Below are 11,646 nucleotides of genomic sequence, written 5' to 3' on the forward strand. Positions count from 1 at the left end.
GTGCTGTCTGAGGATCTTTGATGAATTTCTGCAGTGCATCTTGTAGATCACACACACTGCTGCTACGGAATGTCGGTTGTGGAGGGAGTGAATGCTTGTGGATGTGGTGCCAATCAAGCGGGGTGCTTGTCCTAGGTGGTGCCAAGCTTCTTGGGTATTGCTGGCACTGCATTCATCCAGGCAAGTGGGGAGTATTCCATCGCACTCCTGACTCGTGCCTTGTAGGCGGTGGACAGGCTTTGAGGAGTCAGGAGGTGAGTTACTCATCGCAGTATTCCTAGACTCTGACCTGTTCTTCCACAGAATAGAATCCCTACTGTGTGGAAACAGGCCCTTCGGCCCAACAAGTCCACACCGAACCTCAGAGCATCCCACCCAGACCCATCCCCTAGTAACCCACCTAATCTACACATCCCTGAACACTACAGGCAATTTAGCATGGCCAATCCACCTAACCAGCACATCTTTGGACTGTAGGAGGAAACCGGAGCACCCGGAGAAAACCCATGCAGACACAGGAGAATGTGCAAACTCCACACAGACAGTCACCCGAGACTGGAATTGATCCTGGGTCCCTGGCGCTGTGAGGCAGCAGTGCTAACCACTGAGCCACTGAGCCACTGTGCCGCCCCTCTTGTAGCCACTGTGTTTATGTGCTGAGTCCAGTTGCATTTCTGGTCAATGATAACCCCCAGGATGTTGATAGTGGGGGATTCAGTGATGGTAACACTGTTGAATGTCAAGGGGCGGTGGTTAGATTGGCTCTTATTGGAGATGGTCATAGCCTGGCATTTGTGTGGCACAAATGTTACTTTCCACTTGTCAGTCCAAGATTGGATATTGTCCAGATCTTGTTGCATTTGATACATCAGTATCTGAGGAGTCATGAATGGTGTTGAACATTGTGCTATCATTGGCAAACATCCCCTCTTCTGACCTTATGATAGAGGAAAGGTCATTGATGAAGCAGCTGAAGATGGTTGGCCCTAGGACCCTACCCTGAGGAACTGCTGCAGAAATGTGGAGACAGTTTGGGCTGCAGATACTGGAAGTTAGAGTCAATAAATGTGGAGCTGGCAAAGCACAGCTGGTCAGACAGCATCTGAGGAGCAGGGAAGTCAACGTTTCAGGCCGAAGTCCTACGTCAGGACTGGGGAGGGGGAAGGGAGCCCAGAAATAAAAAGAGGGACGGGGTGGGGCTGGAGGGAGGGCAGGTGAGATGGAGATAGGTGAATGTAGGAAAGGCGATATTGTGTTTGGCCAGTGGGAAAGGTGGATAGGTGATTGGAATGATTGGAACGAATTTGGAATGAATCCTTCCAAATCTGGCAGAGATTCACCTGCACTTCTTTAACCTCATCTACTGTATCCATTGCTCCCGATGTGGTCTCCTGTATATTGGGCAGACCAAACACAGACTCGGGGATGGATTTGTGGAGCACCTGCGCTCTGCATGCATCAACCAACCTGACTTTCCAGTTACCATCCACTTTAACTCCCAATGCCCCCACTCCCTGGTGACATGTCCATTCTTGGCCTCCTCCACTGTTAAAGTGAGGCCAAACGTAAACTGGAGGAATAACACCTCATATTTCACCTTGGGAGCTTACAGCCCAATGGCCTGAATATTGACCTCACCAGCATCAAAATCTCTCCTCCTCCAACCTGTCTTTCTTCCAACTCACCTATCCTCTCCATCCTTCCCACTGACCAATCACAATAGCCCCCTACCTACATCCACCTATCTCCATCACACCTACCCCTACCCCAGCCCCACCCTCCTCCCTCTATTTATTTCTGGGCTCCCCTCCCTCTCCCCAGTCCTGACAAAGGGTACGGCCCGAAACATTGACTTACCTGCTCCTCGGATACTGTCAGACCTGCTGTGCTTTTCCAGCTTCACACTTATTGGGCTCCCACAGAGATGTCCTGGAGCTAAGATCACTGATCTCCGACAACCGTGACCACCTTCCTATGTTTCAGGTAGGACTCCAACAACTGGAGAGTTTGCCCCCAACACCCATTGATTCCAGTTTTGCTAGGGCTCCTTGATGCCACACTTGTTCGAATGCAGCCTTGATGTCAAGGGCTATCACTCTTACTTCACCTCTGGAATTCAGCTCTTTTGTCCATGTTTGAACCAAGGCCATAATGAGGTCAGGAGCTGAGTGGCCATTGGCGGAACCCCATTGGACATCACTGAGCAAGTTACTGCTGAGCAGGTGCTGCTTGATAGCACTGTTGATGATACTTTCCATCACTTCACTAATGATCAAGAGTAGACTGATGGGGCAGTAATTGACCGGATTGGATTTGTCCTGCTTTTTATGTACAGGACATACCTAGGCAACTTTCCATGTAGTTGGGTAGATACAAGTCTTATAACTGTACTGGAACAGCTTGGCTAGGGGAGCAGCAGCTTCTGGATCACAAGTTTAAAAGCAATTTCAAATTCCCTAGCTTAGGTTTAGACGGAGTAGAATTCTTAAAATGCATCCAGAACAGCTTTTTAAACTCCTATGTGGATGGCCCTACGAGCGTTGGTGTGGTCCTGAACTTAATTTTAGGTAAGGGGTCGAAGTATCAGTATCATATCATTTTGGAGACAACGATCATAACTCAGGTAGATTCCTGACTATTGGAAATGGACAAGGATTGGCCTGAAATCAAAATTCTAAACCAGGTAACACAAGGTGTTTCTTTTTAAGTTTCCCCAAGATGTTACCGGTGGTAAGGTGAATTTTAATAAGATCAAGTACATTTGTGTCAGAATAGCAGTGGGGCGCATCCAAGAAGTAAGCAGGGAATAAGAAATTAGGCCAACATATACATGTTAAATAAAGGGTGGGACCAACAAATTCTGTGAACCCTGGATTTAAAGGATGTTCAAGATTGAGTAAAAAGGAAAACAGAGGCTTATGGTGGATATCAAGGACTCAAAACAGCAGAAAGCTATGAGGTGTACAGAAGGTGCAAGGGGAAACTTAAAAAGTAAATCAGGAGAGCAAAAAGAGGAATGAATGAATATTGGCACGTAAAATAAAGGAAAATCCTAAGATATTTTACAAGAATGGAGCATGAGATAAACCAGGAAACTACAGGCATGATGAAATGCTGTAGTAAACTTTGTAGATGATAACTATGCAGTATTGGTGGAGGGAGTGAATGCTAAAGGCATTAGATCAGGCTGCTTTGTTTGGATGCTGTCGAGATTCTTGAGTGTTGTTGGAGTGTTGCTGTATGGTGGAGGCAATGGCCTATTGGTTTTATCACTGCACTGTTAATCCGGAGACCCAGATAATGTTCTGGGGACCAGGGTTTGAATCCCGCCATGGCAGATGATGGAATTTGAGTTCAATAAATATCTGGAATTAAGAATCTAATGATGACCGTGAATCCATTGTTGATTGTCAGAAAAAACCCATCTGGTTCACTAATGTCCTTTAGGGAAGGAAACTGCCATCCTTGCCTGGTCTGGCCTACATGTGACTCCAGACCCACAGCAATGTGGTTGACTCTTAACTACCCTTGGGCAATTTGGTATGGGCAATAAATGCTGCCTGGTCAGCATCTCTCCTGTGGCCAGCAGGGAATTGAAAGCTATTGTCCCTGCTATTTTCTCCTTGCCTTACTCAACAACCTGTGATACATTTCAGAGGGCCCTGGGGATTTATTTACTTTTAAGCCTGCCAGACCACTCTCTGTCTATGCTAACTTCTTCAAACATATCAGACTCCTCTCTGAATTATATACCCACATTTTCCCTCTCATAAATGAACTCTGACATAGAGTATTCATTGAGAACACTACCTATATCCTCTGGACTCCACGCAAAAGTTACCACTGTAGCCTTTAATATAACCTACTCTTTCCCTTGACATTCCATTCATAATGCATTTGTAAAATAACTTAGTATTTTCCTTCATTTTACCTGCCACTATTTTTTCATGCCCCCTTTTTGCTCTCCTGATTTCCTTTTTAAGTTTCCCCATGCACATTCTGTACTCCTCTAGAACTTCCACTGTTTGGAGCCCTCAGTATCTGCCATATACCTCCACTTATCATTTTATCCAATCCTGTGTATCTCTTAATGTATAGGGTTTACAGGATTTGTTAGTCCCACTCTTTATCATTATTGAAACACGTTGGTCCTGTACTCTATTTCCTTCTTGAATGCTTCTGACACAGATTTAACTAATCATATTGGCTTTCACTCTAGCTAAATCACACCTGACCTTATAAAAATCAGCCTGTTATTTCAGACCCATCCTTGTCCTATTCCATAACAATCTTAAATCTAACAGAGTTATGATCGGTGTATGCAAAATGCTCCCTCTCTGATACTTCAACCATTTGCCCAACTTCCTTACCTAAAATTAAGTCCAGGACAGCCTCATTTCTTGTAGCACCTTCTATATACTGGTTTTAAAAGCTCTCCCTCACACTGCAAGCAATCTCATTGAATTTAGCTTGGAATGATAGATTCCCAAGGAATTCATTATTTATGTTGCAAAATCTCCAGTGGGTCACCTAGGTTGCCAAATTCTTTATAGGAATAATACTAAAATGAATTAAAATGAATTGTGTCTCCATTGTTGTAATCCCAGCTGATGTTATTTGGGGACAAGACTGATCCCAGACTGACATGTGACTTCATAAATCTTATTTTGTTTTTACTAATAAAGTGTTGTCTCACTGAAACATAAGCCTTCATGTGGAGGTACCAGTGTTGGACTGAGGTAGACAAAGTCAGAAGTCACACAACACCAGGCTATAGTCCAGCAGGCTTATTTGATATCACAAGCTTTCAGAGTACTGCTCCTTCTTCAGATGAAGTCCTTCATCACCTGATGAAGGAGCAGTGCTCTGAAATCAAAAGCTTGTAGTTTCAAATAAACCTGTTGGACTATAAGCTGCTGTCATGTGACTTCTGAATAAGCCTTCAATGCTGCAGATTTTACTATAACAATAGAACAGTTAACAAAAGAATATGAAAATCAAAATAGAATAAATCAAACTATGTAACTGTAACACAAATTCAAAGATTTTTAAAAGAATAATCCCAAAATATTTCTTTATCAATTGAAAAGAAAAACATCTTTTGTACCGAAACCCCTTAAACCTGCACACATCTAGTACTCACACCAGAGTTCCTGTCTCTGACATCCTGATAATTCCAAGTCACTTGTTACTTTAATTCATAAACAGGAACAGCAAATAGCTTTTTCCTGAAGTTATTCATGCACAAGCTGAAATGTATTCAGCTTCAAGAACCTTCTCAGCGTTTAATCGCATTCTTCTGGTCTGAGATGAACATTAAGTTGTTACTCTAAAGTAATCTAACTTCCCTTCTCAAGAACACTAGTCTACACTATCATTTTCACTGAAGGACTTCACAGGATTGCTCAAAACTCATGACACAACTAGAAAAAGAACTAAGCTATAGGTATTTCTCTAAAGCTGACCTAAACTGAAGCATGTTTTCTCTTAATCATAAAGCCCTGACAATGTATGCAAAAACCCATTAATGCTAAAGCAAGGCCTCAAAAACTGTTTTGAAAGAGATCATCACAGCTACAAAATTATTTACAAATTAATTAACTTCAAATACACAGAAAATCTACTTGTCACTAACTCTAAAACTAAAAAACCAAACTTAGTATAAATGACATTATAAATATATTTGAATCACATGGTCTGCATCACATTATGTATTTAAATAGAACTTGAGGAATAGTGGGTGACTGGACAATTCTAACAGTTTTTGACCAATAAAAGATGCTGATCCTGCAAAGACTATCAGACAAATACATAGACTTCATGTTTTGTTATTTTTCTGTTGTGTTTTTCTTCCCCTTGTTTTAAGGGACCACATCGTTCTGAAATGGAATTTGGGAGTCTGTTACATCATTGAAGTACCAGATTTTTGCAACTTCAGATGGTGCATGTTTTTTAACTGTACAAGACTACATTGCTTTTGGAGCAGTGAAATTATATTTGCAGAGCTTCAGTAGTTAAATGCATGCTCAACACAAGTTCAACAAACAAGTTTCAACTCAGCACTGTACAGCCTTCTGGACTCAACTCCAAGTTCAACAACTTTCAATCATGACCTCCAACACCATCGTGTTCTTTTTGCTCTTTTTTCTTTTTTGCTGTATTGCTGGGTTAGTCTTTGTCTTTATCACTTGATGTTGCATTCAGATGGTTTTTATATAGCATTCCTGTGCTGAAGGAATTGCTGAACGATATGGGAAGAGGAACATTTGAGGCCCTCAATTATCTATCAGTATCCAGATCAGGTCATTCTTTTTTTATGGTCAAGGAAGATTATTTTGTTTAGTACTCAAATAAGTAGGAGTTATCTGCCAACAGTAGTTAGCGCTGTTTCTGATTTTAAAAAGTGAAAATTGAGGTTTATACTTTGACCTGTGGAAAGGTCTGGAACAGTGGCTCTTATACGAACACTATAAACTGTCTTTTTTTAAAAGAAAACTCAACACACACTATCTTTAAAACAAAGAGATTTATTGGACTTAGATTAAGAATATTGAAATGCAGCCCAATTCTATGTGTTACTCACAGCAGCAGAAATAAATCCTCACTGCCAGAGTGAACATGGTTCAGTCCTCATTGTTATTCAAAGGAACAGCCTTTAAAACCACTCAGTATCATAAAACATGAGCTCGCTGGTGTCTCAGCAGGTCAGGTGAACAAGTGAATCCTTTCCCACAAACAGAACACTTAAATGGTCTCTCTCCAGAGTGAACTCGCTGGTGTATGAGCAGATGGTATGATCGAGTGAATCCCTTTGCACACACAGAACAAGTGAATGGCCTCTCCCCAGTGTGACTGCGTCGATGAGTTTCCAGCTGGGATGGATAATTGAATTGCTTCCCACAGACAGAGCAGGTGAATGGTCTCTCCCCAGTGTGAACATGTCGATGAGTTTCAAGCTTGGGCAGGGTCTTGAAACCCTTACCACACAAGGAGCAGGTAAACGGGCCCTCTCCAGTGTGAACTCGTTGGTGTGTCAGCAAGTTTGAGGAGCAAGTGAATCCTTTGCCACAAACGGAACAGCTGAACGGTCTCTCCCCAGTGTGACTGCGTCGATGAATTTCTAGATAGGATGCACAATTGAATCTCTTTCTACACACTGCGCAGCTGAACGGTCTCTCCCCGGTATGAATGCGTTGATGTTTCATCAAATGGGATGAACAAATGAACCTCTTTTCACACACAGAGCAGCTAAAAGGCCTCTCTCCAGTGTGACTGCGTTGATGGATTTCAAGATGAGCTGGGCAGTTAAATCCCTTCCCACACACTGAGCAGATAACTGGTTTCTGCATAGTGTGGCTCCGTTGATGAGTTTCGAGCCTAGGAAAAGTCTTGAATCCCTTTCCACATTCTGAGCAGGTGAATGGCCTCTCTCCTGTGTGAACCCTTTGGTGTGCCAACAGGCTTGATAACTGAGTAAATCGTTTCATGCAGACAGAGCAGGAGAATGGCTTCTCCCCAGTGTGAACTCGCTGGTGTGTCATCAGGTGAGAAGACTGAGTGAAGCCCTTCCCGCACACAGAGCAGGTGAAAGGCCTCTCTCCAGTGTGAGTGCGTCTATGGATTTCAAGATAAGCTGGCCTAATAAAGCCCTTCCCACACACTGAACAAATGAATGGCTTCTCAGCCGCATGAACTCCCTGATGTGTCTGTAGACTGGACAACTGACTAAATCGCTTGCCACACAGAGAGCAGGCAAATGGTTTCTCCCCAGTATGGCTACGTCGATGAGTTTCCAATTCAGAAGGATAACTAAACCCCTTCCCACAGTCATCACATTTATAGGGCTGCTCCCCTGTGTGGTTTCGCTTGTGTCTCTCCAGATTGAATGAGCGGCTGAAGGTTCGACCACACATTGAACACACAAATGGTTTGTCCCCTTTCTGAATTAGGTGTTTCCCTACCACATTCAAAGGCTGATGAGCTTCAATTCCTGGCGAATCGAGCAAATTTAGCAGATCTGGACATGGTGTAAGGTATGACTGTCCCATCTGTAAATCCTCCATTTCTAATAGCCTGTAAAAGTAAATTATAAATGTCAGTATTGCAAACATAGAAATTCAGAACACAGTTCAAGTTATCTCCTGTATATCCCTGCAGGGCTGTAAATCCTCTGCACCACAAACTGTGCCTCCTGCTGGCATCAATTCAATTTGGAATCAGCCCTCTTCAATCCAACTGCTATTACATTACCATTCTCTCCTAAAAGGCATTGATTCTGGCCAGGTAAAGCTGCCGAAACACTGCTTCATACCATGCTTCACGCATAAAGTGTGACTGTCACTAAAGTCTGAATATTTGACTTCAGACAGCATGTGGCACTTTCCAGTTTGGTTTACTTTTAGGATGCAGGAACTCTTGTCATTTCCTCTTTCTTTATTTAACTCAGCCACTTTTGTTGTGGGCTGGAATGTGAACCACAGGATCGCCTGATCTGGTTTTGGGGTGAAAAAGGACTAGAGTAGCTCCTTACCTCTGACTCAGAAGGTTATAGGCTCAAGTCCCACTTGAGTCCATCAGTTTAGACTGTCAATCCAGTGCAGTACTAAGGGAGTTCTGCACCATCAGAGGTCCCATTGCTCACATGAGACATTAATGGTAGGTCTTATCTAGCCTCTCAGGTGGATGAAAAATTTCTCATTGTACAGATGCACTCTGAAGGGACATGGACAATATTTACGCATCTCTCATCACAGAAGCAGATTATCTGGTCATTATCACAATATTATTTGTGTGAAGTTGCTGTGAACTCAAAATTCTGCGATATTTCCTTCAAACTTAATTACATTTCAATAGAACTAAATTTATTTTAAAGTGGTTAGGGACATCCTGATGTGTGAATCGCGCTATGTAAATGCAGATCAGAGATAGCAAGAACTGCAGATGCTGGAGTCAGTGACAATGCAGTGTGGAGCTGGAGGAACCCAGCAGGCCAGGTAACATCAGAAGAGCAGGAAAGCTGACGTTTCGGGTTGGGACCCTTCTTCGTTTCTGACCTGAAATGTCAACTTTTCTGCTCCTCTGATGTTGCCTGGCCTGCTGTGTGCCTCCAGCTCCACGCTGTGTAATCTCTACATGTAAATGCAGGTTTCTCTTCTGCAGTTCGGAAAGGGAAAGAAATTCCGGATGGGTCCTTAATGACAGCAAGCCAATTCGCAAAGGTAAAGGGGATGAAAACATTGTTTCAGAGAGAGTCCATTCTCTCAATATGTCACAACGTTAAGCGGACAGATCCTATCTATAGACGCAGTCGCCGCTCGCAGTCAGTATCCTCTGGACCCTTTCCCCTGACCATCCCTGTCTCCGATAGACACACACACACACAGACCCCCCTGAAAGTCCCCGTTTCTAGAAACCCCTCCCCAAGGGGTCTCGGTTCCTTCCACAGGATCTCGGTTTCTAGAAGCCCCCCGCCCGCAGGCTCTCACTTTCTATAGACACCCCATTCCCGACCCAGCCCGTCAACATAATCTCGGTTTGTAGACCCCACGCCTGAATGGTGTCTCGGCTTCCAGACCCTAATTCCACCCTCCCCACCCCCGGTCTCACTCATTGTTTCTTTGTCTTCAGTTCGCAGTTTTACCCTGAATTTAGAAATTCCTGTATTCTCTTGACATCGGACGACCTTCCCCTCATTAGAAATCCTCGGGGCCCGGGAACAAAGACAAAGCGTGGGGGCTGGGCCAGGCGTAGGTCCCGCCTCCTCCCTGCTCCCATTTACTGCTGGTCCGTGAGTACGTCGTCGCCCGCCCCTGAATTCGTGTCCCATTGGTGTAGGCAGCTGTCAATCAGAGTGGCATGCTGAAGTGGAGCCACGCAACGTTTTGCAGCTGGTGCGAAGGCGGGAGGTAGCGCTCGGTATGTCAGTTCTGAGACCTTTCAACAGAATTCAGTATGGAGATCAGAGAAGTTTGGACCAAAAGGGAGGGGTTGTGGTGACAAGGGAAGTATAGGGCGCCAGTGAGAGACTGAATGGCACACGGGTTCACCCTCCCGGACCAAAGGGAATGGTACAGAAATAGAGGTTGCTGGAGGTCTGGCAGCATCTGTGGAGAGGAATCAGAGTTAATGTTTCAAGTCCAGTGACCCTTTCATCAGAATCACCTGCCTGAAGCAAGTGTGCTATTGTCTGAAAAAGCAAATGGGAGAAATATGCAAAGGAAAGGAAACAAAAATACACGATGGTCGAATATCACGAACTCAATGTTGAGTCCAGAAGGCCAAATCCAAAGATGAGGTGAGCTCCCTCAAGCTAATGCTGAACTTGACCAGAACAGTGCCCAAGTCCAGAGAGGTCAGTGTCAGGATTAAAATGATAGACCACAAGAAGCTGCTTGCAAACTGAATGGAAATATTCTGTAATCCCAAACAGCATTTGTTCTCCCCAGTTTAAAGAGCACATTATGAACAGTGAATACAATAGATTGAAGGAAGTACAAGAAAATCACTGTCATCTGGAAGATGTGTGTGGGGCCTTGGAAATAGAAAAGGTGTAGGTAAAGGGTCAAGTGATCCATCTGCATTTTCATGGGAAGGGGACAGGATGTTTGGGGTGATCAGGGAGAGAACCATTTTAACACTGTAAATGGTCCCTTCAGAATGCTGATAGGGAGGAGAGGAGAAGCTGTGAGGTGATGCATTTTGGGACTAACAAGGCAGTAGAGTAAATGTTGAATGATAGGATGCTGGGTAGTACAAAGAATCATGGGACTTTGGTCTGCATGTTCACAGAACTTTAAGGGTAACAGATAGGTGGATAAGGTGGTACACAAGACAAATGCCTTTATTAGTCAAGGCATTGAATACAAGAGCAAAGAGGTTATAATGGAACCGTATAAGACTCTAGGCCACAGCTGGAGTATTGTGTATATTTCTGGTTATTACACAAAGGATGAAATTGCATTAGCAAGGGTGCAGAGGAGAGTCACCAGGATGTTGCCTGGGCTGGAACATCTCATACTTTGCATCGATATTCACCAAGGAAAAGGATGTGCTAATATGCTAGGACATTTTGAGATCAAGAAATAAATGGTGTTAGGTCTCTTGAAGAGCATTAAGGCAAATAAGTCCCCAGCGCCCGATGAGATCTACCCCAGGTTATTGAGAGAGGCAAGAGAGGAGATTACTGGGGCCTTGACCAAGATCTTTGTATCCTCTCTAGCCACTGGAGAGGTCCCTGAGGACTGGCGAGTAGCTAATATTGTTCAAGAAGGGAAATAGGGATAATCCAGGAAATTATAGACTAGTGAGTCTCACATAATTGGTTGGGAAGCTACTGGAGAAAATTATTAGGGCTAGGATTTACACACATTTAGAAAAGCATGGACCTAAATTCGGGACAGTCAGCATGACTTTGTGCGGGGCTGAACATGTGTTACTAACTTGATTGATTTTTTTGAGGAGGTGATGAGGGTGATTAATGAGGATACAGCAGAGGATGTTGTTTACATGCATTTTAGTAAGGCTTTTGACAAGGTCCCTCATGGTAGGCTCATCAAGAAGATTAAGATGCATGGGATCCATGGTGTCTTGGCCACTTGGATTCAGAATTGTCTTGCACATTGAAGACAGAGGGTAGTGGTGGAAGAG

At 43.8% G+C, this 11,646-nt stretch overlaps 1 protein-coding gene across 1 annotated transcript; it reads right to left on the bottom strand.

Moving 5' to 3' along the window:
• Window positions 1-6,511: 6,511 nt before the first annotated feature.
• On the bottom strand, window positions 6,512-9,774 carry LOC109920073 (zinc finger protein 229-like). The gene is made up of 2 exons (XM_048613870.1): window positions 9,641-9,774; window positions 6,512-8,073 (listed from the first exon to the last, which is right to left on the bottom strand). Exons 1-2 carry the CDS (start codon window positions 9,772-9,774, stop codon window positions 6,672-6,674), a joined length of 1,536 nt encoding a protein of 511 aa, XP_048469827.1. The 3' UTR covers window positions 6,512-6,671.
• Window positions 9,775-11,646: the final 1,872 nt, after the last annotated feature.

This window comes from Rhincodon typus, chromosome 29, assembly GCF_021869965.1.
Source record: "Rhincodon typus isolate 14 chromosome 29, sRhiTyp1.1, whole genome shotgun sequence".
Classification (NCBI taxonomy): domain Eukaryota; kingdom Metazoa; phylum Chordata; class Chondrichthyes; order Orectolobiformes; family Rhincodontidae; genus Rhincodon; species Rhincodon typus.

Excerpts from the sequence above, each read along its gene's own strand:
- LOC109920073 (XM_048613870.1), bottom strand. The coding sequence starts at position 9,774 with ATGGGAGCAGGGAGGAGGCGGGACCTACGCCTGGCCCAGCCCCCACGC. Across the intron at positions 8,074-9,640 it reads CAGGAATTTCTAAATTCAGG|GCTATTAGAAATGGAGGATT; the intron begins GTAAAACTGCGA and ends TTACTTTTACAG.